This window comes from Tachypleus tridentatus, chromosome 4 (genome assembly GCF_004210375.1).
Source record: "Tachypleus tridentatus isolate NWPU-2018 chromosome 4, ASM421037v1, whole genome shotgun sequence".
Lineage (NCBI taxonomy): Eukaryota > Metazoa > Arthropoda > Merostomata > Xiphosura > Limulidae > Tachypleus > Tachypleus tridentatus.
The window spans coordinates 41884465-41912032 of record NC_134828.1 but is presented as its reverse complement, the minus strand read 5'-3'; the positions used below and the strand labels follow the sequence as shown (position 1 = coordinate 41912032).

The 27568-nt window shown below is 32.0% G+C and overlaps 3 protein-coding genes across 10 annotated transcripts in view; 1 reads left to right on the top strand and 2 right to left on the bottom strand.

Moving 5' to 3' along the window:
• The window catches only part of LOC143248947 (CDAN1-interacting nuclease 1), a 62639-nt gene extending 58913 nt beyond the window's left edge, over window positions 1-3726 (bottom strand). For 2 of the 7 annotated variants that reach the window (XM_076497982.1, XM_076497985.1), the window contains exon 1: window positions 3133-3725. Coding sequence is in view for 3 of the 7 variants with exons in the window: in XM_076497980.1 (XP_076354095.1) it covers window positions 3133-3224 (92 nt within the window). In the remaining 4 variants the exon portion in view is untranslated. Of the gene's footprint in view, window positions 1-3132 lie in introns of all 7 variants that reach the window. The other 5 variants (XM_076497980.1, XM_076497983.1, XM_076497979.1 and 2 more) reach the window with 5 other exon arrangements.
• A 2455-nt stretch (window positions 3727-6181) lies between these two features.
• Window positions 6182-16923, top strand: Trmt61 (tRNA methyltransferase 61). 2 transcript variants are annotated; one of them, XM_076497977.1, is made up of 4 exons: window positions 6182-6749; window positions 12191-12457; window positions 14135-14316; window positions 14535-16923. In XM_076497977.1, the coding sequence occupies exons 1-4, from the start codon at window positions 6425-6427 to the stop codon at window positions 14790-14792; spliced, it is 1032 nt and encodes a 343-aa protein (XP_076354092.1). In that variant the 5' UTR covers window positions 6182-6424; the 3' UTR covers window positions 14793-16923. The 2 variants fall into 2 exon arrangements, with proteins under 2 accessions (XP_076354092.1, XP_076354093.1); XM_076497978.1 differs by having other exon boundaries at window positions 6193-6749; window positions 14150-14316.
• Window positions 16924-20840: 3917 nt separating this feature from the next.
• On the bottom strand, window positions 20841-24248 carry LOC143248945 (uncharacterized). The gene is made up of 2 exons (XM_076497975.1): window positions 24012-24248; window positions 20841-22439 (listed from the first exon to the last, which is right to left on the bottom strand). The coding sequence occupies exon 2, from the start codon at window positions 22430-22432 to the stop codon at window positions 20957-20959; it is 1476 nt and encodes a 491-aa protein (XP_076354090.1). The 5' UTR covers window positions 22433-22439; window positions 24012-24248; the 3' UTR covers window positions 20841-20956.
• Between the last annotated feature and the right edge of the window lie 3320 nt (window positions 24249-27568).

Genomic DNA, 27568 nt, shown 5'->3' with positions numbered 1-27568 from the left:
TGCCAGACCTTAAAGAGAGCAAACTGCTTGGTAATCCAGTGATTCCAAATGTAACTGGTACAACCCAAGCTAACACAAGCCATACTCATGTATTCAAGTAGAAAATGAAAACTATTTAATATTATCACTTCAAACACTGGATGGAAGAGTAGTGCTTGTGTGCAATTAGAAACTTTGCTTATTAAGAAAGTTTTCACTTTGCTTGTCATCCTCACATCATGGAGAGAATTTTGTATGCAATTTGACAGGAATTGTTTGGGGTAACATCCAGTCCAGACAATACAGAGCTCAAAAAGTTTAAGAAATCTTAGGGAACTCTTGAGAAAGGTTCAAGAAATCATACAAAGCTCTTGAGAAAGGATCAAATGAATCTGATCTTTCACTCAAACATGAGTCAAATGAATATTCTTACCAAACTAGTCACAATAAAAACCAAGTAGATATGAACTAAAAAAAGTGCACCTACATTCGAGGTAAACTTGATTCATATGTCCATTCGATAATGTTACCTTATGATCTATTTATTCTCTTATAGAACTGATTGGTTGTATTATTTAGACAATCTATCCTTATCCAGCCAAGGATATCATTATAGTGCTATTCTTTTTACTTGGATGCTGTATGTTACTGCAGTATTTTCTTGAGTAGATTGATATTACCTACCACTGAAAACAAAGAAGCTAAAACAAAGCAATTTCAACTTTCTGGGCCATATGTTGCTCATATTATGGCACAGAAAACAAATAACCAAAGAATTTTAAGAATCTCTCATATTACTAACATGAGTATAAAACACAAGATATACATGCACATACACACACCATATCATATCTACACAATAATCAGAACAAAGAATTAATTCAGGTAAATATCATAATACTACAAAAAGGCAATTCCACAGTGTATTGATGTTCTACATGTTAACAAAAATTTGGCAAGCAATTACTAAATATTAAAAGTATTTTGTAAACAATAATATATTTTTAGATAAAGTACTTTTGGTCAAAATCTTCTGGGAACTTACAAAGCCTTTACTGAGTAAGTCTTAGTGAGAGATGATTTTCATACTATGAATAAAAACATTTTTATCTTATGGTTATAACAATTCATTTACATAACATAAAGAACCTCCAAAAGGATATCAAAATTTTTTTGAGGGGCAAAACTTTGCACTTTATTACTTACTTTTTCTATTCTAACAATAATTAGGGCAAAGTCATTAAATGTACACAGAAAGAGAAAGTATGTAAATATGAATTGCAACTAATTATTATTGAATAATGCCATTTTAACTCTTGCACTAACTGCTAACAACATGAAACTTTTAGGTACTTAAAGCTGTATTGAGAAGATTAAGGAACTACAGAAGAACAAGGCTGAACAAGCATTATCAATTATTATTTGATAAATAATTTTTAATTATACTGAGTACAAAGTAAGAATATGAAATTTAAGGGCAATAATAGGCTTGTTTGTCCATCCACTCTATCCCTTTCACTAAATTAAAGTGCAAAATTAACTAAGAAAACTGTATTATTGTGCTTTCACTTAAATTTACTGCATACACCAAATCTGAATGTCACCAATTTTAAAATCCAACCACTCTCTTAGAAAAAAACTGTTTTAGCTAAAGGTGTCTCCTACCTTAGTAAAACTCATCTTTGTGTCCTATTTTCACCATTAAACATGGAAAAAGATAATACATAAACACTATCAATTTCCTTAACAACCTTATTCACCTCAATCCCATCCCCTCAAATTCTTCAGGAGAAAATTTCAGAAATCTTAAATTGTCCTTATATGGCAACCTTCCACTTATCATCCTAATAATTTACCTCTAACTTCTTTCCAACAATTCAATATCTTTCCCAAAGTAATGAAACCAAGATGGGGCACACTACTGCTTCAAATGTGGCCTAACCAATGACCTGTACAAAAAAATTCTAACATCTTTAATACTGCATTTCATATTTCTCTAGATAGAACCCAAATCCTACTTTGCTTGGATGGCTTGAGATACTTAACCAGAACATCACAAACTTTTTCTTCCATAACACTTACGATTATTCCCATTAAAACTATACTCATAATTCAAACAATTATATCCCAAATAAACTACCTTGCATTTATTATATTTAAAAGCTTATGCCATGCATTACTTCAACACTCCATATAGTCTAGATCCTTTTGTAATGGAGCAGCAGCATCCTTTCAACCAGAATCTCACAAGGCCATAATATTATCAGCAAATTTACATAATTCATTGGCCATTCCTTCATCTACATTATTAGCATAAATTAAAAATAGCAAAGATCCTTACACTGAAGCCTGAAATGCCCCACTTGTGACATTAATCCGGTTTGACTGAACTCATTTTTAACTTACATCAATGACAAGTATGAAGGAACAACCAGAAATTACTTGTATTTATTGGTTAATTGTTCTTTTAGAGTTAAGCCACATTTGTCTATCTGGTATGACCACTGCATGAAATCAAATCCTGGATATTAGCATTGTACATCTGTAGATTTACCACTGTTACAACAGGGAACCACCTGAATAAGAATGAATTGTTGTAAAGGGGTCAAAGTATGGATTTAAGGGTGATATGTGGGATGGAAAAGCTTAGATCTCTGGAACTCTTTTTGAAAAACTGTTAAAAAAATTAGATACAGCCTAAGATATCTTGACTGAGGAATTTAAGAGAATTAATAGTGTTGATGCTTCATCGTTTTTGTTTTTTTTTGCAATTACTCATAATGATGAAAATATTAAGACTGGGGAATATAAATATAAATTTTGTCAGGGTATAAATCAATTTCAGCTAAAACAATTTTTTAAAGGGTAGTTAGCATTTGGAATAGGTTGCCTTGAGATATAATGTTTATAGTTAACTTAAAAAAAAAAAAGAGTGAAGGCTTTAAGTTTAACTTCAACTTGCTCAAGTTGTAATTCAATTTATTATCTTATGTTTATAAAAATTTGATTCAACGTAAGATAAGGACTATCTTTCAGTTTTGTTTCTTTCAAGATTAGTGAATCAAATGGTCTTGAAGGCACAACAATATACGTGCCCTGCTACCGTTACATTTTGTATTTATTTTTATTACACTATAATACAATATTACTCACTGCGAAAATTTCTCCCCGAGTATGTGTAAGCTGTCCCGAGAATGTAGTCGTTTGAATTCAGATAAGATTTCATTATATTGCGATAGTTTCATACTTATGGGAAAAATAGACTCAAAACAATCTATATTTACCAATTATTTAATGAACATTAATAAAAGTAAACACAACTTCAACATCACTACACTGTTTTTTGTTTCCTACTGACGAAACTTATTGTCTCGTATCAACCAGTCTCACTCGATGGCAGCACAACAGTTAGCATTTTCTGGTTAAAATATAGAATGCTAGGATAACTAATAAAAACTAAAACGTTGAGAACACGATGTCATGAACTCAAGCAATTTCTTAGAAAGAGATATCGTTTCCCTTTAGATCAGTGGTTCTTAACCTTTTTCAGTGTTTGCACCCCTTTCAAATCAGTAATCATTTCTCGCACCCCCTGGAAACTTAAATATAAAAATATAAAGCATACTCTTATGTAAAAATATAGATTTGCTTTAATTATTCATGGGCATCCTCGCACCCCTTGGGAATCATCTTCGCACCCCCTAGGGGTGCGGGCACCCCTGGTTAAGAACCCCTGCTTTAGATGGAACTATGAACAAGATATGCCTTGTAGCCATCACGCTTGCAGGAAGCAATGCAACTGAAAGGTTTAATTTGTTTTGAATATGGCGCAAAGCAACACGAAGGCTTGAAATACATTTTTACTTCAAGTGGGTTTCTCGTCATCACGGAAGGCTTGTAAAGGTATTTTTATAGGGCTGGATTCTTTACAATATGTGTCTGTAATTTCTTTGCGATAAATGTCAACAATTACGGAATTGTTTGCTGTCTGAATTTGTTTGTTTTTGTTTACTTTCATCGCCAACAGATCACAGACAGCACAGATTTTCATTTATTGTTTATACTCATCGTCAGCAACTTCTAGACACCTACTGTAAAGAATTTGACCTAATACGGAAACCTGACATTTGGTGAGCCAACCAGGATTACACATTGATAAATGGCGATAAAAAAAGACAAAAATTACAACGCTATACAACAATGTCAAGAGATTTTGACAAGTTAATTGAAAGAGTTGAGCCTAGTGGTTCAAAAGATAACGAACAAAGAGAGTTAGTTAAACAAGAACTAGAGAGAGAAAAGCGGCAACAGAAGAGAAAAAGGAGAGACAAAGAACAGAGAAAAAAAGACTGAAAGAATAAAAGAAGAGACAGAGAAGTGTATGCAGGCACGACGTCAAAAGATGCCATGAACTATGATGAGTTAAAAGTAGCCTGACTGAAATGCTGAGAATTCACTGAAGAAGTTTTTCTTATGTTACCTTATGATCTATTTATTCTCTTATAGAACTGATTGGTTGTATTATTTAGACAATCTATCTTCATCCAGCCAAGGATATTATTATAATGCTATTCTTTTTACTTGAATGCTGTATGTTACTGCAGTATTTTCTTGGGTAGATTGACATTACCTACTATAGAAAACAAAGAAACTAAAACAAAGCAATCTTAACTTTCTGGGTCATATGTTGCTATTATTATGGCACAGAAAACAAATAACCAAATAATTTTTAAAATCTCTTATATTACTAACACGAGTATAAAACACAAGATATACATGCACATACACACACTCATATATATGGTAGGTTGTTAGGTTCACTTAATACCAAAATCAACCAGTTATGGATATTACAGTGCCAATCCTTTATAACTTGCATGCTATATATTAGAGCAAAATCTTCTCGGGTAGAAGAAACATCACATACTTCATAAAACAATGAAACAAAGCAACTAAAACGAGTTACTTTTAACGACTTTCTGGATCTCGTGTTTTGCTTTTGCAACAACTAACGGCCCGGCATGGCCTAGCGCGTAAGGCGTGCGACTCGTAATCCGAGGGTCGCGGGTTCGCGCCCGCGTCGCGCTAAACATGCTCGCCCTCCCAGCCGTGGGGGCGTATAATGTGACGATCAATCCCACTATTCGTTGGTAAAGAGTAGCCCAAGAGTTGGCGGTGGGTGGTGATGACTAGCTGCCTTCCCTCTAGTCTTACACTGCTAAATTAGGGACGGCTAGCACAGATAGCCCTCGAGTAGCTTTGTGCGAAATTTCCAAACAAACAAACAAAAAGCAACAACTAAATTAAGTAACATACACAAAATTTCAATGCCAATGTAACTAAAGCAGATTGAAAACATATAATATACTCAACTATCACGTGAATAATCTTCACAGCAGCTAAGGCAGTTTCATTTATTTGTTTTAAAGAAAACCCACATTGGGCTATCTGCTGTGACTACTGTTGGGAATTAAATTTTCGATGTTAACACTGTAAGTCCATAAAGCTACCATGGACCCACCGGGGGCATGGCCAGGTGGTTAAGGCACTAGATTCGTAATCTGAGGGTCAAGGATTTGAATCCCTGTCACACCAAACATACTCCCCTTTCATCCGTGGGGAAGTTATAATGTTTTAGTCAATCCCACTATTCGTTGGTAAAAAAGTGGCCCAAGAGTTGGCGGTGGGTGGTGATGACTAGCTGCCTTCCCTCTAGTCTTACACTGCAAAATAAGGGACGGCTAGCGCAAATAACTCTTGTGTAGCTTTGTGCGAAATTCAAAACTCACCGGGGAACATTATTTTTTATAACAGCATGGTTGCCAGTTGACCTTTGGAATGGGCTGCTTTCAGGTGTGGTAGATGCTTTGAATGTAAGGTTCTTTTAGGGAAGATACAGAAGTTTATAAATTTATTACCTGGAAAGTAAAAACTATCTTTAAAAAATTTATATGCAAAAACAGCTCGTTTGGGCTGAGAAAACACTTTACATAGAAGAGCGAACAACGTTGTTCGCTCTTCTATGTAAAGTGTTTTCTCAGCCCAAACGAGCCGTTTTTGCATATAAATTTCTCAACAAGTGGGTTTCTCGTCATCACTGATTATCTTTAAAAAAATATTGCAAAAATATTTAAATTCTTCCAGAATGTATTATTAGTTTTAGAAACAGCATAATATTTCCATCAATTTTATAGAACATTTGGTAAAGTTTTTATCATAAAGGCTGGCTTTTAGTGTGTATTTTTTTAGTTTAATTTAGTGGATTGGACAGCACTGATACACCAACAGATCTCTTGCTGTCTTTAAATTGTATGTATTAATTTTGCAGTTGTCTTTCCATACAATAACTTTAAATATGGAAATCGAAAACGGAGTTAGCGCTCAATTTTGTTAGTGGTGGGACGAAGGTAACGTGTATGTTATTCGTATTGATATTGTGATAGGCATGAGTTTTATTGAATATAGGGACTTAGTGCAAAATGGTGACACTGTTTTAATTTATTTAAGTATATCCAATATTTATGCTTTAAAAATTACATCAGGTAAAGTATTCCAAACAAAATATGGAGCTCTCAAGCATGACAGTATAATCGGAAAACGTTACGGCAATGTCGTGCAGTGTTCCAGAGGTTGGGCTTACGTACTCTTCATGACCCCGGAACTGTGGACTCTAACGTTACCGCATAGAACACAGATTCTTTATACACCTGACATCAGTATTGTGATATTACAGTTAGATTTAAAGCCTGGGAAGGTTGTTTGTGAAGCAGGTATGTATAAATTGTAGTTTGTATTACTTTAGTAGTAAAACTAAATCACATAAAACGGGCTTTTCATAGGCGTTTGTAATTATTAATATTACTGTCACCGCTATTAGTATAAGATTAGTACTTAAATACCAATATTAGTCCTCAGCCTAGAGTAAATATGTAAATTATTAACCTACTGAGTATTATAATAGTAATAATCTTAAGCACTATGATTCTTTATTTTTTAAACTTAACATATTGTGCAGAACAAGAAACAATTTAGTTCTTTTAAGCTTAAGGCTGTCCTTTTATTCCAATCCCTGAGGAAGGGAAACAAATAATTTTAAGCTGCCCTTTAGTTCTTTAGGAATTCCTTCAGTGTTTTGACATACCAAGAGACAGTGGGAAATTGCTCGAGGATAGAAAAATTATTCTTACTCTAATTTTTCCAAGGGGTGATAAAGGTTGTCCCAAAAATTATAGCCTGGTTAATCTTCTGAAGTGCAATAGTGGCAAAACAATTCTATAGAATGGGGGTAAGTTTTGCAAGGCCACTTAATAGATTTATTAGAATAGTAATCTGTTAATTATTTAAGAAGTGTATTACAAATACACATAACTATCCAAGAGATGACAGTGACACCTGGGGGTAAATCGTGTATTTTGTTTTTCTGTTTTCAAAATATTTAGTGGTTTGTATTAATTTGGTATTTCAGGTTTTTATTGCACTTTGTATTTATTGACTGAAGTTCAAGTTTTTGTTGTTGTTTTTGTAATCTTATAATTGAAAATGTATTGGCATTTCCCTCATCTTCTAGCCAATATCTGTTTTTTCAAGCTCAATAGTAAGAGATTTTATCATTCTAAGGTGGAATTATTCCTGGGAATAGAGTATCACTGGAAGAAACTATAGATAGGTTCAGCATCACTTTCATTTAAACAGTAATGTTGTGGGTTTTAATGTCACATTGTTCTTTTGTTCAATTTCAGATTCAGTATATCCATGGCTGCACATTGGGCCTAACTCGTATATTACTAGCAATGTACTCAGTTGATGTAATATTTAAAGTTGAAGACCTCTTTAAACTTAGGCCCTGCTTTAAAGACATTTTTCACTGAACATGTGGATATATACCTTTTTGATATTTTTTTTTATGAATCATATGAATTATAGTGCCTATGTAGGGTATCACTAAAGTAAGTTATCTTTGGAACATATAAGAACACACTGTGTGTGTATTATTTCAGTTCTGATATGTATTATTCTAATTAGAAACAAAAATGGAAAACTTTCTTCTAAGTGCTTGTTTAATATTTTCATCTTTCACTTCAGAAAAGTTTTGATTTCTTGATACCTTAAACTCTTTATAATACAATTATAACCAGATTTTCTTTGAAGATTGAAAAAGTGAACATTTAAAATGTGGATAAAATCCAGTAAAAGTGGGTTTGTGTTACAAGCTGTTCATTTATTCTGGGCTTATTAAGAAAAAATTGGAAAGTTTAAAGAATAAGGCTCCTTAGCCAGGCAATATTTTGCCAGTAGTCATAAAAGAAATTAAGAGCTGAACATGAGAGCCATTTGCAAATATTTTGGTAGTTGAATAATTGATTAATCAAAATTATAATTAAATAGTCAATGTTGCACACTAATAAAATAACCAAGGTCTTTGTTTTCACTTTAACTATTCCATTTATTCAAGTAATCAAAATATTGCCATGATTATTTCTCATTGTTATTTTTTCAATTAATTGAGGTTTTATTAAAATTAATAATTTATAGTGATCGAAAGAAGATAGGCCCATCCATTTACCTGAATTCTAATGATTTCCACAAATAGACAACAAATATTGAAACTTCTTTTCTTAGTTGTTTTGAAATGTAAGTTTGAAGGAAGAAAGAGCAAGGTTTTAAACCAAGTCATAATACTTTGTGTTGTTCAAAATGTAATCAGGAAAGTTGAACATTGCATTATTGGGACTGTTTGTTTTATATCTACTCAACTGACTGCTTTTATTTAGATGTTTTATCATTTTTTATTATGACATTTTATATAAATGTGGTGAAGCCCTTTGAAGTTTTTTAGGTGTGTTGAGGTCTTTTGAAGTTGTTTTTCATTGTCTTCTGTAACTTATATTTTCATTTCATTTTAAAAGTCACTAGTTCTTTACTTTGTTTATATTGTGTGATTGGTGAAAAGGTTACCTATAGATATTTTGATATGGTATCTTACCTCTCTCACAGAATATCTATTCTTGATTAGTTCTACTTTATATCAATGCAAATTTCCCATTCTCCATCACTAGCTTTCTATCTCCTGCTTCTGCATATCCAGATGCAAATGTGAATCTACTAGAAATACATTTTCAGTTTAAGAAAATGCTAAGTTATAGTAATTGAGTTTTGTACTTGTTAACTAGCCTTATCAACTTTAAGTATAGTGGCCATCTTTTGTTGCTTCTTTCAAAGTGATTATTCAGGTTATCTTTACTGGCAGGAAATAATCACATGAAAAATTAAGTAAAAAATATAGCTGTTAAATCTAAAGGCTGTGTATGAAGCCATTTTGGTACTATTCTCATCTTAATGTCTTGATGTCAAATTTCAAATTTTATTTCTACATGTATAATCAGTTTAAGCTTAATAATAAATGTGCTTGCTGAAATACTTTTAACTATAAATTATACAACCAATTTTTATGGACTTGCACAAAAGAATATTTGATGGTAACTTGTAAAACAACGTATTGGTTTGGAAATGTGTATTATATACAGGGTGGCCCGTAAGTCCCTACCCATCCATATGTTATCATGTTATATTCAATTACACATGTATTTTTTTTTTGTCAGAGAAATATGGCTGATTTAAGCCCATTTACACTTGAAAATGTCTCACAGAACATGGCGTCGCATAATCTTATGCAGCGAGAATGAGGGACAGCACACAGATACACTGGATACATAAAAAATATGGATGGGTCAGGGCTTACGGGCCACCCTATATTTTAAAGTTTGATATTTTGATTTGTTAAAATTGCTAAAACTAGTAAATATATTTGAAGTGGTATTTAATTACTGTTGGTAATTGAACTTAAACAGTAATACAAAATATATTTTATTTTACTTTTTAAACAGTGTTTTGAAATATGATTCAATAAATAATGTAACCTTAACCAACATTTGCCATTGGTAACTTGGCTTAATTATCAGTAGTGCATAAATAGATAAAAACCTTGTCAATTATATTTTTACTGACTGCTGCAATATCTAGAATTAAGTATAAAGTTTTATTTTAACATTCAATCAAGTTACTTTGTACCTGATCTTTGGAACATCTAAAATGTGATTTTTAAATTTTCTAACAATTGTGATGAATATAAACATTGGTTATTAATAACAATAGCAATATATTTGTATGTAGTATACTCAAGTACAGTTATAAACGATATAGTTAAGTAAATGAAATAGAAACCCTATAACCTGAGTGCTTTTGAAAGGTGGACCTTCTTCAGGAGCAAAGTGGGAGTTAAATGAATCATGTTCCACATTCAAAACACTTTTTTTAAATAACAGTGAATTATTTTAAACCATAATACAAATTAATTCACATCAATATTTTACTATACTTATAATTTTTGGCATATAAATCTAGTATGCATATTAGGATTCCTAGATAGTATACCTATTCTATAACCAGTTAAAGTTAATGGTTATTATACTACCAAGAGCTTCATTATTTATCTGAGTGTGTTGACCATTGTCATGTAACTTATTTATTGTAAAATACAAATCTTCACAACTTAATACATTATAATAAAATGAAATTATTACACTTCTAATGTGTAATAAATTACATTATTTTCTCCTCAAAACAGAAAGATTTCAATCTTCTTTATTATAGAAATTTACTCAAACTGAAATTTAAATAAGATGTTTCCATCATAAATTGTAGCCTCTGAAGGAAATATGATTTTTGTATTACTGTTATTTTAATTCAAATTAATCAGTGAAAGTAAACTTACTAACACACAGTATTTGTAAGTGAAAAGTATGTACTGTTGGTTATCCAAACTAGTAACTTTTCCAACAACATAGTAGGACTCATCTGCATGATGATCATAATGCCCCATAGTTTAGTTTTTTTGGTAATCCAATTTGGTTTGTTGTTAGTAAATACATTAAAACCTGAGACTACTCCTTGGACTTTAATTTTAAATCCAGTAGCTATAAAATTGCAAGTCTTCAGTATGAGATTATGAAATATGTAGACCTGGCATGGCCAGGTGGGTTAAGGTGTTTGACTCGTAATCCGAGGGTTGCAGGTTCGAATCCTGGTTGCACCAAACTTGCTTGCCCTTTCAGCTGTGGGGGCATTATAAAGTGATGGTCAATCCCATTATTTGTTGGTAAAAGAGTAGCCCAGGAGTTGGTAGTGGGTGGTGATGACTAGTCTTGCACTGCTAAATTAGGGATGGCTAATGCAGATAGCCCTTGAGTAGCTTTGCACAAAATTCAAAATAACAAATAACAAATGAAATATGTAAAGTTCATTTACCAAGTGTTATCATCAACACATTTTGTTCAAGTTAAAGCTAGTTTTGTGTGAAAGCTACATCAGCATTACATTCACTGAGTCAAGTTTGTTAACAAGTATAGAGAAACTATGGAGCAGAAGTACATGACTTTACATTCACCATGGACTCAACAGATTTTGGTTCAATTACCAAAAAGGCTTGGTGCTTGTGCCCTGAATCTTTTAACATTCTGCTATCCTGACTTGGGATTAATATGTGTGGTACTAATAACTTGGTGAATATTTCATTTATTCATGACTGTTATGACAATGTTACAACATAATCAGTCCATAAAAACATTATTAGTCCTTTGTTGAAGTATTACTGACAGTTGTAAAAGTATAGACAGAACCTTATGCAATGTCAATATTCTCCTGAAATTATTGTATAATCCTTTGTTAAAGTATTACTTATACACACTATAAGCCCAACTGTAGTACCGACATTAGTGTGGACATCATTATTACATGATCCTTTATCTGTGTATAGAAGCACATTTATGCTGACGTAATTGTAAATTAACAAACAATGATTTATAAACATTATACTTATAAATTATTGGTTGTTATTTGTTATTAAAATAATATGATCCTTTTTTAAAACATTCTGTTGGGACTGTCATTTTTAAATTTTATCACATTTTCATATTTCGTCATATATATCATAGTTTGCAGTATCCTGGAAAAGTAACAAACTTTCTATATATTTTTTTTTCTTCTGGCAGCTGATTATCTGGTTATTTGTTGGATGTCACGTGTTTGACTGAAACATTCTTGAGTACATACAAGTTTACTGTAATTTATTTATCCTGATCTTTAAGAAGCACATTAATAAATATTGGTTTGACATGTAATTTTTATATGTGAACATCTAATTATATTTTGGTAGGTACTGGCAGTGGTTCATTGTCCCATGCCCTGGCCAGGACTATTGCCCCAACTGGTCAGCTGTACACGTTTGATTTTCATGAGCAGAGAGTGAGTTTAGCTAGAGAGGAATTCCATGAACATGGACTTGGTGATATTGTTATAGTCCAGCAGCGAGATGTTTGTGCTGAAGGTTTTGGTTTAGAAGATGCTGCTGATGCTATATTTCTTGATCTTCCACATCCTTGGGAAGTCATTCCTTTATTGAATGTTACATTCAGACATTCAGGTAAAACCTCACCATGTGTAAAGGCATGATGTTACTCCTTACTGAGTTTGTTGAGCTGTTCTTTGTTTGTCATAAATGTATGTTGTGATGGTGCTTCTCTGAAATTGTTTTTAACATTTATTATTTCTCCTTAAAACAGTATTGTTTATAGTTACCACTATATATCCTTCATTAAATTCCTTGAGAGAGGCTGTTAAGTTTGGTGTACATTTAAAGGGCAGGATTTTCTTCACACACACTGTAATTAGGCTTATGTTTTGTAGTGTGGTTGAACAAGCTATTTTGTGGTTATCTCTTCATTCATTTATGTTTGATCAGCTGTTGTAGGAAGGTTTGATTGTTTTTTAGTTTGAAAGAGATGAGTTTTGCATGAACTACCACGTTTAAAGTGTCAGTTTCTAATTTCTTTGTGTCTTCATCAATTAAACAAATCCATCATCTTTTCGAGTTTATCATGACTTTTAAGCTTCACTTATTATCTTAAATTATGCTAACAATCCATTTTGCTTCATTCCTGTTTGGTAGAATATTTTGGGGATAAGTTTCTAACTGAAATAGAATGTAAACAGTAGTATATTACTAAATGCAATTGCTTGATGGAGATCAAATCTGGATTTCTGTTTGTTGGGAACCTGTCATAACGAACCAGTTTTTTACCTGAAAATATTGACAAAATCATTGTAAATCATGTTTTTGATACTTTTAATTGGAAGTTAATAATTTCTTAATCTCTTCCTTTAACACGACATCTCCTTCAGTCAGAGGTTGGACATTAAAAAAAAAAGGTATATTATACTTTGGTGAAACTTGTACAGAATGTATACAACTCCCAGATTGAACAACAATTGACTAAATTATGACTGGACACATCAGCAGTAGAAATACTGTAGTTAAAGGGTTTTTCTTGTGTAACCAACATGTTTGCTATGTGAGCCTTCTTCTTTGACCATTTTTACATCTGTGTTTTAGCCAACAGTTCTTCAGTAGAGAGCTTCAAGCTCTACTGACCATAACTAGAACTTTTCTACTCCTTGGAATCTTCTCACTGGTCATCATCATTCTCTCAATTACCAATTTCATTATTTTAAGTAATCCCATATTTCACTAGAACATGGTTTAAGAAGAAAAATGTTTTGTAAATGTTTGTTACGTTTGTTAGATAAGACATTTTTCATAGGCTTCCATATATTTTTAAGAAATTAAAAACATTAGCTTGAAATATGTGATCACAAGATTTTTAATGTCAATGTTTAAATGTTTTGTATTATCTAAGATGGCTAAATGTGATCTGTTGATTGGTGGTTGGAAACCATGGCTAGTGAACTAAGGTATGATTTAAAATTATGTTTTATTTATCATGCAGACTATCACGAAAATTAAGTTTTTTTTTCAATTTTATAAACATTACAAATATAACTAAAAATATTCAAGTCTAATAATTTTTTTTATTTCTGCAGAAGAAAAGAAACAACATTAGTACTTCACTAAGTACACAACTGTAAAGGATTAATAATATCTATTTTTATGTAGCTGTGATAATTTTTTAAAAGTAGATGTAGATAGGAATTGAGTTAAATCTGCAATATATTTTTCCCATTCTAACCACAGAATATTTTAGGAAGTATGCACCTGTCTTCTGTATAATTATGATATGCAAATTGTTGTTTGTCTCAATAGCTTACTTTTGTGTAGGTGGACGTTTGTGTTCCTTCTCACCTTGCATTGAACAGGTACAGAAGACTTGTGAAGCACTTCACACAGAGGGATTTACTGATATCACAACATTGGAATGTTTACTACGTCCATTTGAAGTAAAAGAAGTTTCTTTACCACATCTTCACCTATCAGAAGATACACTGGTATGTTTCATTTTCTTATCACTATAGTTCTAATATACAAGTAATGGTATTTAGGAATATGAAAAATATTTGTTTTATAATTTACATTTTTCTGCTGGTGTTGTAATGTCTTGAACATAATATAGATTACACAGCTACTGAGGTGAATACTTACACAAATGTATTATAATAGAATCAAAAACCAGGAAGTAATCAATTTTTTCTACATTGTTTCTTAGAATGAAAAAAGGAAGATTAGTTTAGAGTCCCAAGATGGTACCACTGACATAAGAAAGGAAGAGACAGCAAACATTAATACAAATTCATTAGGTGGCACTATTGGTGATGCAGTTTCTTTCTCCAAATCAAATTCTAAACGTAGTCGAATTGAGAACTCAATGGATAATGTTTGTGAACCAGAATGGAGTGCTGTGCCAAGCATGCAAATACCAGGACATACTGGTTACTTGACTTTTGCTACTTTTACACATAGTTAGCACTTACATGTAAGACTTCACTCTTTTGTGAAATAAAAAAAGTCTAATAAAGATTATTTATTGATATTCTTAAGTCATTATAAACCATTAAACATGAAATATAGTGTTTACAGATAATTTACACCTTATTAAAATGTACTTAGTGAAATGTAATTGTTAAATAAATTCTAGTAAACTGATAACAAGGTGAAGAAAATATCTGAGCTTTTCAAGATAATTATTTTGAAAGTTATGGATCTTTTAGATTTGTTTCTTCTGTCAACAGTTGTGTCTATTTCGTTTATGTATTTTTGCTACACTGAATAGTTTCTCTTCTGTCTTTTCTTGTTACTGTATATTTTTGTCTTGTTTTATAATACATGCAATTCTGATTTTAAAAATTTACATTATTTTGTTTTTTGTTTGTTTACAGCTTTTTCTTGTTTTTTTGGTCCATATTTTGTAATTACTTTGTTTAGGTATTTCCTGTTTTCTATGCATTTTAATATGTTGAATTACATTTTTCTGTACTGTTATTTTGAGAAAGCTTGTTTCTAAACTTGTATTTCTGTTTTCACTACATCGTAAAGCTTATTATTGTAGAAAAATCATTCTTTTTTCAACTATATCTGTTATCTCTTCTGTCAGGGCATTCTTGAGCATCTCATACTAGAAATAAATCCAATTTTTTTTCTTTTTTCCATTAAAAAGGCTAGCAGATTTGGTCAGTACTGTCAATCTGTAATATATACATGTTTTTTTAATGGAGAAACAAGCCTATCAATAGATAAAAGCTGTAATAACTCTTCTTTTATACTTGAGACAAGCCAACCTTTAGTATAACTGTTTTTTGTTTTGTTTTTATATTGATGAAACTGTCAACCAATATATAAAACTATAATAACTACTTGCCCTTTTATACTTGATGAGTTGACAAAACTATAAAACTTTAATAACATATTTCTTTGTTGACTTTGAAATATATCAATGATTGTAACAAGGATATCACATTTTTAAGGATTGTTCATGAAGAAATTTAAATAAAAGGAAGTAATGATGATTCACATTAAATTAGATCATTAAAAAAACATTTTCAAAACAAATATTTTGGTTTGTTTTATCATGAATGAGCATAACAGAAAAATCATCGTTACTCTTCTTATCGCCCACTTCCTCCTGTAGTACCTGGGTTTTTCAACCTACAGCTGCTCTCACAAAGTCTCTCCTTGTCCTATGTAACTTTTACCATTTTTTATTTTCTATACCACCACCAAAGGTGCCCTCGGCAACATCATCTTACTTTTTTTTGTCTTCTTAATGTTCTCCTACCTTGTAATATTCTGAACGTAGAAACTTTAGGCAAAATGTCTAGACCACCTCAATTTTCTTGCTTGTACCATATTTGTAACTGAAATTAATCTACTGATATCTGTCAACTTTGGCTATGATGTCTTCTCCATCTATTCTCGCTTGTACCATACACTCTGTCCTTAAATTATTCATAAAACCTGGACTTTCTTTTCAGATGTTTTGTAAGTCATCATTTGCTTCATATCCACATAAGATAATTGCTTTTGTAATAGTGCTGTATATTCTAATTTTAGTTTTTCTGCTGACACTTCTTTTAAGCTTCACCATTTTCTTGAAGTTCTATTTGTCATTTTTGTTTTCATATTACTGTATCTCTTGTCACTGTGGTTCCCAGGCATTTAAACACCTTCATATTTTCATTTGTTCTTCAAGCTTATCACTTCTACATACTTTTCATCTTTGTTTCTTTTTCCTCACTTATGGCAAGTCCCATCTTTTTCAACTACCTCTTTGAAAGACTGGTAATTCAATAATTGGTTCTTCATTTTCATTCTTAATATCTACATTATCTGCATAGGCAACTATATTTCTTATTTGATTTTGATTATCCCATCTACCTGATGTCTATTCAGAATTTCTTCTTGCCTTATGTCACTATCCACCCTGAAAGAATTGGTTTGATTTTGCTCTACCTGCACCAAATATTCACTTCCCTCATAACAAACTTTAACCATTTTTATTACTTTATTTGGAATTACAAACTAGTTCATAATCTTCTCCAGAGTTGACCTGTGTATACAGACAGAGGCTTTAAATAAAAGCAAGAGTGTGTTGCTGTGCACTTGATTTCTTGAAGCATGAATAGTCATGAACCAAAATGCATTTATCCACGTAGAATAGTTCAATTACTGTCTGCCAATTATGAATTTAGTGATAGGGGCCAATTTTACAATTCTGAATTATTGTAAGTGTAGAGAACATTGGTATAATAAGCTTAAAGTAAAGATGCAGTGTGGGATCACCTAGCCTAGAGCCAAGTGGATAAATATTATTGCAAAAGTAAAAATAGTGATTTGATTTTAAATTTAAATCATTTATGAATTAAACTATTTTCTGTTATATCACCAACATTTTAAATAATAAACAAGTATCTTTAATTAACAAATATTCTAAATTAGGAAAGCAACAAATATTTTTCCAGTTTTGTTGTCTGTACATTTCATTATGCAGACTAACAACAATACTTTAGTTGCTAACTAAAATTACATAAAAGCCAATGTTGGAACATACCATTACCAAATTCTACTGTCTTTACAATACATATTAGAATTTGTTTAACTGATTTTTACCAGTAATAATTCTATGAATACAACACAAATTTATTTCGTGACCTTAACTTTGACTGACTCAAAGGGATTTGCCAACGTATAACTTGCAATATCGACTGCACATCTCTACCTCTTCATTGTCAAGCTTGATTTAGCAAAATTTATATTGGTTAGTGATGAAATGTGAGGCTAGGGTATACTATAGGGTGGGGGTAGTAATACTTACCCAGTCATTTTTGGTCTGTATGATTGTGAATGAATAGATGACAGTTTTCATCATGCTCCAACATTTTCTCAAAAATCTTCCTCACCACAAATATTTGGTCTATATTTGTTACTTAGAATATCTAATATGACATTGGAATAATGTGAATTGTTTCACTAATTATTTTATTTATTCTAAATAAACTAATACTCAATATTTGAATTATTACATAGGACAATAATTCAGGGCCAGATGTCCGAGATACAAAACATTACATTATGTCACTAAGAGCCTGTGATATAAAACATTACTCTAACCTCGTAAAGTTCTATTTGATTAGATTTTGAAAAACATTCACTTTAGTTACAAGACATTTTAATCAATATTTAGAGCTAGAAAAGCTTAATTATTCAAGTATATTCATCCAAAACATTTTAAAGGAATTTTTCATGAATTGGAAAAAAAAAAGGAATAAGCAACAATCAGAGATAGAAATTTGATACTAAAACTATGTATTCAATTATAACAAAATGTCTTGTTCTTATAATTGCAGTGTTTTGATCATCAGTGATGAGTTTTTCTGTTTAAACAGTTCCATGTATTGAAGCAGTAAGCTTTTGTTCTTCAAATGCCATAATTCAGGGTTCAAGACTCTACCATAAACAGATCTCAGCCTATTATATAGCTTAATGCTAGAAGCTTCATATTTCAATAAGATTTGGAGTATACTTTTGGTGTAAGAAGTGCACAGTATTAAAATAAAATCTAAAATACAATTATTAAAAATGTGGTAGTTAAAGGAATGTTCAGCTACTGTTCTGGTGGTTGAATGTGGAAACAATGTTTTGGATGCTAGGAACTGGTGAATGGAATGAGGTTTCTTAAGTTTTTACGGCCACTAGGCATTTTCCTTACTAACCCTATAAATGAACTAGAAAGGGAGAAAATAAAGTTAGAAGAAAAGATTTGTTTCCTTGCTTTGTATCAATTACACCTCAACTTACCGTTGGCTAAACAGTCGTGTAAGAAACTAAGTTTAGGTATAGCCATTCTTTGTATTTAACAGTTACTGACTACCCAAAAGGCAACCATCAGCACACCCTACCTCCTACAATCCAGAGCTAAAACTGAAAGGGTAGAACAGTTTTTGTCTAATCAGGTTTGGCTTTTACTCAGTATTCCAATGATCTTCCACTACAACTTGCTCAAACATAACCGCGCAAAAAAACAAAGAATAACAACAAAAAGAATGATGATGTAAAAATTCACAAAGATACTATAAAGTCATTGAAACAAAATGTATTTAATCACTGCAACACCATTTTGTTTATTCAGTAAATGTTGGCTAAAAATTAGTTTTAGTTTATAGCAAATATTTTTAAAGAGAAATTCAGTTCCAATTACCAAAATCCAACGTATTAAATAATACAAGATCTATGACTTAAAATAAAAATAATTTGCGATATTACACACTGTTAACAAAAGTTTAATATATCTAATGCTGTAGTACATCTAAAAATGTAATAAAACAGCACTAATGTCATATTTATTATTAGTGCATCAGTATTACATTAAGCACTTGTATTTATATAAAATATTTTAATTATTCTTTTAATATTGAAAGGCAAACTTCCTTACGCTAATATTCAAAAGACCTCGCCAAACGTGAATGGTTTATAATGTTTAAGAACAACCAGTCATGTTATTCGAAGGAACGGCGAAGAGTTTTCCACCTTCACGTCACACCCCAATTACTGTGTTAAAAAGTGTAGCAGAGAGATAGAATGCAGAGTTAAACTGAATAGCTTTATTGAATTATCCCTCATTTAAGGTAACACATACACAAAAGAATTACACCTAATTTTTTAAATTTTTAATAATATGAAGGTAATCTTAGTTGATTTGTTAAACATGATTATTAATGTAAAAAGTTATACGTGATTGCATAACCCACAGTGAAGAAAAAACAACCACAAAATTACATACAGTATTACAGTTTTGGAAGATTAACTTCGACCAGCAAAGCTTCTTCCCTTGGGTAGAAACGTGACGCAGTCTGTTAGCGAGATGTGACATATTACATGTGGTATACCATTCCACTTGTTAAGTAGTATATACCATGGCTTTTAGATCTAAACCAATATACGTTTGACAATAAATAAGACTTCAAAGAAACAGTTTTCCTGTTAATTGTTTTTCTTCTTCGAGCATATGAATTCTTCGCATTGATTCCTCTGTATGGCTTGGAAAAGCAGTTTTAGGCCTAGTTTCTCTGCCCATTTACCTTTGGCCCTGAAAATACAGTAAAACAAACTATTGATTAAGCTTGTTTCTATTATACGTCATTCATCAGATCAGTGAAATTAAAAGTAATATCAGCTCATTACATAATAATGTATATTACACCAAATTATTAGAAATGCAATACGTTCTTCTCCGTACGTTGGAAATCGTTTGGAATAATTTTCTAACGGTTATTAATTACTTTCTTTGTAAATCTGAACGAGATAAGATTATTAACAATTTGTACTATTATATGCTAATTAACCACTTCTCAACTTATGTCTGCACTTTCTGTTCATCTGGCAAACACATTAAAATTATTTTAGTAATACAAATTACTGTTTGTTGAACATCTTAAAAGATGTTCATAATGTGTTTTTTTAATTAAATCATTGTAATATTTTAACAAGTTTATTTCTGACAGGTTTCTTAGATCTCTAACTATAGTATTGTTATAAAATAAGTTTTTAGGCAAATCTTTGACTAGCTCTTCATTCTTCGTTACATAAAGATAATCTAATAATTTTATTTTCTAATTTTCTTGCTTGATAACTAAGAAGAGAAAATATTTTAACTTGCTACTCACATAGAAGCTAATTTGTAGAATATGCGTTGCACAATATTGGCCTCATTAGTTTTTCCTTCTATGGTGACTATACAGAATATCCGTTGTAGACAAATGGGATCATCTAGACTGGTCATTTGATACTGATTGATAATGTCTAAAACAGGATTGGAGTAATTTAAAGACTGATTAACTTGACGCCTACGTCTTCCACCTACGCCGACTACATTAGGGATCAGAGCACCCAAAAGGAGACCAAGGGGTAGTACACCTAAAAGAAGGGCAAGAGGACCAAGTTTTGCAGCCTTTATGGCACCGAGACCTAGAATACCTGATCCTCCATCAAAGCCAGTCATATCAAATCCTCCTTGTCCCCCATATCCACTCATTCCCCCATATCCACCTCCATATCCACCCATTCCCCCATATCCACCTCCTTGTCCTCCATATCCACTCATCCCCCCATATCCACCTCCTTGTCCTCCATATCCACTCATCCCCCATATCCACCTCCTTGTCCTCCATATCCACCATAATCAGTGTCGAATCCACCCCCTTTTCCACTATATCCACCCCCGTGTCCACTGTGTTTTCCTCCATATCCTCCCTTACCCTGATGACTACCTTTTCCATGATTTACTCTTCTATTCCCATATCCACTTTTCCCTCCTTGACCACCTTTATGCCTCCCTCTGTTACCTTTAAAATTACCGCCATAGCCGCTTCCTTTACTACTGTGCCCATGACCTCCTCCACCTTTTTTTCCGTAGCTACTACCCTCATATCCTCCACCTCCTTTTACATTTCCTCCATAGCCATTATCATCAGGATAACGTTCTTTCCCTCCTTTTATACCATAACTACTACTTCCATCCCCATAGTTGTTGTGCACACCAATAACACCACCTTTATTATATCCACTGCCTTTGCCAGAAAAGCTACTCCCTTTACTTCCTTTAATACCATCATAACCACCCCCACTATTGTGATGTGTATACTGATTGGAATTGGAGGCTAATGCTTGAAAATCCACAAACTTCTTAAGATTTTGAACATAAGGGGTATTACTTTCTAAAGAGAATCTAAAAGGATCTTTGATTCCTGATATGTCAAAGTCAGTATCAGGGTTATCTTGATAATTTTTTAAGTTGAAAGTCTCTGGAATATGAGAAAGAGGGAGATCTCCATCAAAGTTGTTAAAAGAAGAAATTTGGAGAGGTTCAGATGGGTAAATGTTAGGCTTAGAAGATTGTGAAACCCTCAAAAGATTATTCGGAGTCATGGAAGGGGAATTAGATTTGGCACTCTGTGTTGAAACTATAACACTGGAACTAGCACTGGACCCTGGCTTTACTGAACTGTCTTTAAATTTGACTTGTCCATATAATGGGTTAAAGTGGCTATTGTATCTAGAACGATCTATATGACTTGAATAATGGCTATCTGGCAAAGTCGACTGATATTGACCAGATGAATCAGGAAAGGAAATAATGGAGTTAGAAGCTGAGACAGAGTTTTCTTGGTTAAGTGCATGATGTAGATTACCTTCTGACATAGAGTAATCATGCGTACTGCCAAATTTTGATTTATCTGGTAATAATGGATTACTTTCTGAAATGGTATAAACTGGATTTATTGCCAAAAGATTGGAATCGTACTGTTGATTATTGTTTTGTTGTACTGGTGGATTATTTTCTGATAAAGAGTAGACAGTCTTTTGCTGATGCCTGATAATGTTATGAGATGCTTCAGGTAACATTTGCCTACGACTGATAGTACTTGGACTTAAATCGACGGGTATGCTCCATAACTGCTCTGATCGTCTGCCAGCTGTTGCATTTTTCTTATCCGAACTGTAGTTCTCTGATGCTACAACTGCAGGTCCAGTATCTCCATACCACACAAGTAAAATCAGTAAGTGCAGCAAATAAGTGCCACCCCACCAGAGCGCATTATTAACTCTGTTCATTATTTATCTGAAACCAAATAAAAATACGCAGTTGAATATCGTATCATTAGTGCAGTAACAGGAATATATGAAATTATTATGTCTTAAGTAATTTTAAATTAGAAAATAAAATTGGGAGTTAGATATAATGTTAAGTAACTTGCAACCGTGTGGTTTTGAGTAGATATATATATTTTTAAATCTGATTATAGGACAGTATAATTGAAGGGCACTACTGTTTCGAATGAAGGATATAGGGGGACGCAAGTAGTGTGAATCTTACCATATAATTGAAGGGCTGTACTCTTTCGTACGGAAGGATATTAGAGAACACAGGAGGCGTGAATCTTACATTAATTTGTCTTGAAAAAGCGATCAAACAAATTGAAGAAACTTTCATAATTATTTACAAAATAGTTTCCATGTAATACTTCTTTTATGAGTCAGAGTATGTCAAGCACGTAGTATGGGTTGAGCCGATAGTGCTAGGGTTCTAAAGATATAACAGTATTGTTTAAACAGTCGGTGTTGTTTACACAGAAATTGACCTAAATGGACTAACCAAACGAGTTTATAAAAATGTATATTTTTGACAAAATATCGGTCCTATCAAACCTTAAGAAGGATTCAGTTATTAATCCAACTTTTTAAAAACGTGATTACATCGGAAGTACCTAAGAAAAGGTGGATATGTCTTGAGGTTACAAATGGAAATTCAGCTGACATCAAAGTTTAATCATACGAAAATGCAGTTTAAGTGAAGGCAAGTACTTGCTACACATTTACCCTAATGCTACTAAACACACTATTTGTAAAATTGCAAACTTCTTAAGCGAACATGATATTTATCGTTTCAGAAAATATTAATCATATATTGTTACATCACTACAAAAAAAAAAAGTAATCTTTTATTAGCATTTGATATCAGGAGACATGCAATTTTAAATTACTGGTTTATATCTGAAGATAGTAGAACAAAATGATTTCACCAGTGTCAAGTGAACTTATTTATTTGAGGTTTAATTATTTAAGTTTCTTAACAATAAGCCATTTAACGTTTTCATTCACTGAAATTGTTAACATTTAAACGCTAATAATTTTTGAAGTAATTAGCTCTGATGAAATCGCAATTGCGAAACGTTAACCGAAATGTAAAATTGTTATTATTATGTGGAGAATTGTAATTTTTTTATAATTTTATTGCCAATAATATTTAACATTTTTTACACCTTCCACTTGTTGATTACAAAATCATTGTTGTGCAGGAATTTTTTACATTGTTATTTGACTTTGTTTTATTTTACGCAAGTTTGAATAAATGTTAAAAAGACAGTGATTTATTTAAAAATTTTACTATTATTAGTTGTATTTGTATTACCTAACATAATTTTATTCATAAATAAATCCCATTAATATACTGATGTAACCTAAAGTTGAAGTATGCAACAAATACGGAATAACGATTTTTACAAGCTAAATATTTTATAAATTATTCTCTTTTACGATGGGCTTATCTACAAGTAGAACTTCGAAGGATAAATCCACTAGCGCTATTCTATGAATGATGGTAGTATTCTAAAATATTGTGTTCGGTACTCACCTTAAATCTTAACGCTTTTGCGCAAAAAATATCTTCATGTCTTCTAAAAACTGGATCTTCTAATTGTTCTTCACTCTTTTTTATTATAAGACGAAACCTCTATTTTACGTTTTGTTCAATCGCTTTTATATTCCAGGAAATCAACAACTAAAACGTCCTCTTCAGGACAAAATTGGAGTTAAATCAAAGGGCTGTTGGCCAGGGAGGTCGTATTCTCTCTGTTATTACAAGCTCTCTTTTCGCTTCACACGAGGGTAACCACAAAGGACCTTGCGATAAGTGGAGTACAATAAACCGGGTAAAAGGCGTGGTAACTTATAAGACAGTATGTATTGACGTTTATATATTGTATAAACACCGGCTTCTCTGCCATCGCTGGTGTGACTGTCCTATAACTACTGATGCAAAAAAACACTAACAAAAACGCCCTCAAAATGACCTTTCTCGAGCAGAAATAATAATAATAAAAAAAAAACCAGGATTTCTAGGTTACTAGGCTAAGAAGAGACATCGGAATACATTTTGGATTGGTTGCATGTTGAGTTAGAACTTGCATTGTTTTGTTGTTTTTTTTAAATAAGTTAATCTGTTTCTCTCTTCATTAACTGTTATTTATGCTCCATTACTACGTTGTCGGTTTTTGGTTTTTGAATTGTTCTTTTCAATAATTACGTTGTATTGTTAGAAGAATATCATACTTTTTTAGTTGTTAAGACAAGGACAAGTGTTGTCAATTCCATCAGTCCAGTTAAAACCACACTTTTTCTTTTGTAAATTATTTTTTTAAGTTAAGGATGGAAAACAAACTGATCATGACCAATTTATGCATTTTCTTAGTGAGTCATATCAATCTAATTATTTGTTAGTTCTGAACTATGAAGATAAAATGTTAAAGATAAACTCACAATAAAATTCGCAAACCTTCTAGACTGTGACAAATTCAGTCAAATGTTCTAGTAACTTAACAATACAACACAAATTACTTCGCCATCAAACTTAGAACTGTCATTAGTTTATTTAGATTATCGCGAGCAATCACATACAATTTAAAGGAATGTTGAACAAAACTACCAAGAAATAGCTTATTTTGTAAACAAACAAGAAATGTATAGTTTTATATAATGTCGAAAGCTGTTTACTTATTAGTTAATTAATACACAAACATTCATTTTTTAATATTAAGTTTGTTCTGGTTGACGTGCGTTTGTGAAAGTAATCGTGTTACGTCAGTTCCATGGTGGGCCACAGGTAATTTTTAAGGACTTAAAACACGAAAATCCAGGGTTCGATTCTTTGTGGTGAACAGAGAGTACTACTATATAACTTTCCATTAAAACAAAAAAGCATTTTAAGTTACTGTTTGTTAAATTTAATTTTCTTAGCAAGAAAAACAGAAATAAAAGCTGTAGAAAAATATATTATCTCAATATGAGAACTAGTGTCCCCTGGATAACCAGAAGTGGCTTTGCTAGAAAAGAAAAACACACACCTTTCATTATATATAAAAAAAAATCAAAACTAGCCATTAGATGTTGGTAGATATTATCTTATATTGAAACTTCATTATAATGAATATATTTGTTTTGTTTGTTTTTTGGAATTTCGCACAAAACTACTCGAGGGCTATCTGTGCTAGCCGTCCCTAATTTAGCAGTGTAAGACTAGAGGGAAGGCAGCTAGTCTTCACCACCCACCGCCAACTCTTGGGCTACTCTTTTACCAACGAATAGTGGGAGGGCGAGCATGTTTGGCGCATAATGAATATACTCACTAAAAAGTAAGTTTTTTGTTATTTGTAGATATAGAAACATCTACGCAGCATAGCCATCACATCATGTAACAAACATGTTTGATTAAACTTGGCTCTCACGTATGTATGTGCACTTATTTAGAGAGCTGTTAAAACACAAAATGTTCATACATCAAATATTAATCTAATCTACATCACTGTTTACAACATTTAATATGTTCAAACATAACATTGTTAATGTTGTATAGATTAATTGTAATCTACACAAAATGTACCCCCTGTGGCACAGCTGTATGTTTTTGGAATTACAACGCTTAAAACTGGGTTTTGATACCTGTGATGGGCAGAGCACAGATAGCCCATTGTGTAGCTTTGTGCTTAATTACAAACAAACAATCTACAAAACATGACCATTATATAATGTAACAAACATGGCTGGTTAAACTTGTATCTCATGTGTATGTGTGTGTGTGCACATATTTAGAGAGCTGTTAAAACACAGTATGTTCATATGTCAAATAATAGTGTAAACAACAACTCTGTTAAAAAACACATCCTCAAACATCATGTTACCCTCGTGTGGTGGGGAATGTATATGCAATTCCTAATTGTAATTGTCGTTATAATCGCAAGTCACTAGCCGATGAATGTAATTTTTATACTGTGATCTTAGGATTTCTTCGCATACCTTTTACTTGTATAATTTCGCAAAACTCGATTATCGTAGAGGTAAATACGGAGAAAAAAAATGTTCTCTTTGGTTAAACCTTTTTGAAGAAATAGGTTTTAAAGTCTCACTTGTTTCACACTATTTTCTATATTTGAAGATTCCCGAGTGGAGCCACATAAGTATAAAATAGGGTCATAGGTCATCGCACATGCTATTACTTAATGTACACCCAAAGTTATCATTTCCTCTCTAGTTAGTTTTACAATTTTTCGATATTTACTTTGGACTCTTTCATTCACGGTTTACACGAACAAGGCTGAATTTTTTTGTAATTTTTCTTTTATAATAATTGGATGAATATGGTTTTCCTATTGACTTTTATGTTTAATTAGCCACCCATAAAATTAACACTTCGCTGCCACCTCTTATCCAGCAAGTTAAAAGACGTTTTGTACAAAAATACTCAAAAGGAAATTATTCTGTATCGGTTTGTTATTCATTTTAGCAGAACTTTATGTTGTAGGAAAAGTGTTGTTTAAGACAACTTTGAAATCTCAAGCTCTGTTTATTTTTAATAGAGACTGCCTAATTTAATTAAAGCAAGCATTCCAATCATTTTATTACATGTTACGTTATGGCTTACCCACCAGTGTCACAGCGGATGCTTGCAGATTTACAACGCTAGAAATAGACTCTCGATACCCGTGGTGGGCAGAGTACAGATGACCCCTGGTGTAGCTTTGTGATTAACTTCAAACAAACAAATGTTAAGTCTTGACGTGCAGTTGGAAATGCTTAACTTTAAGTCTACCTTCTATTTCGAATTACAAGTATTCACAGTCTTATACATATAAGAAGTCTTTTAATATAATAATAATGGATCGTTACATTTTTATTTTAGTTGTTTTTGTTGACTTAGTGACTTGTCATGTGGCAATTATTAACTTGGACACATGCCATTAAAAAGCATATTTTACATCCCACTTATCGAGGTAGTTTTGTACCAAGTTTTAAAAATTGATTAAAAAGTATGCTTGTAAGGTTACAGCGCAGCTGTTTATATCATTTAACACTTTTTTACATAACTTACATTCTTCTGATGAAACGTTATCATTTTTTGGCTTAAAATAGTTGCAT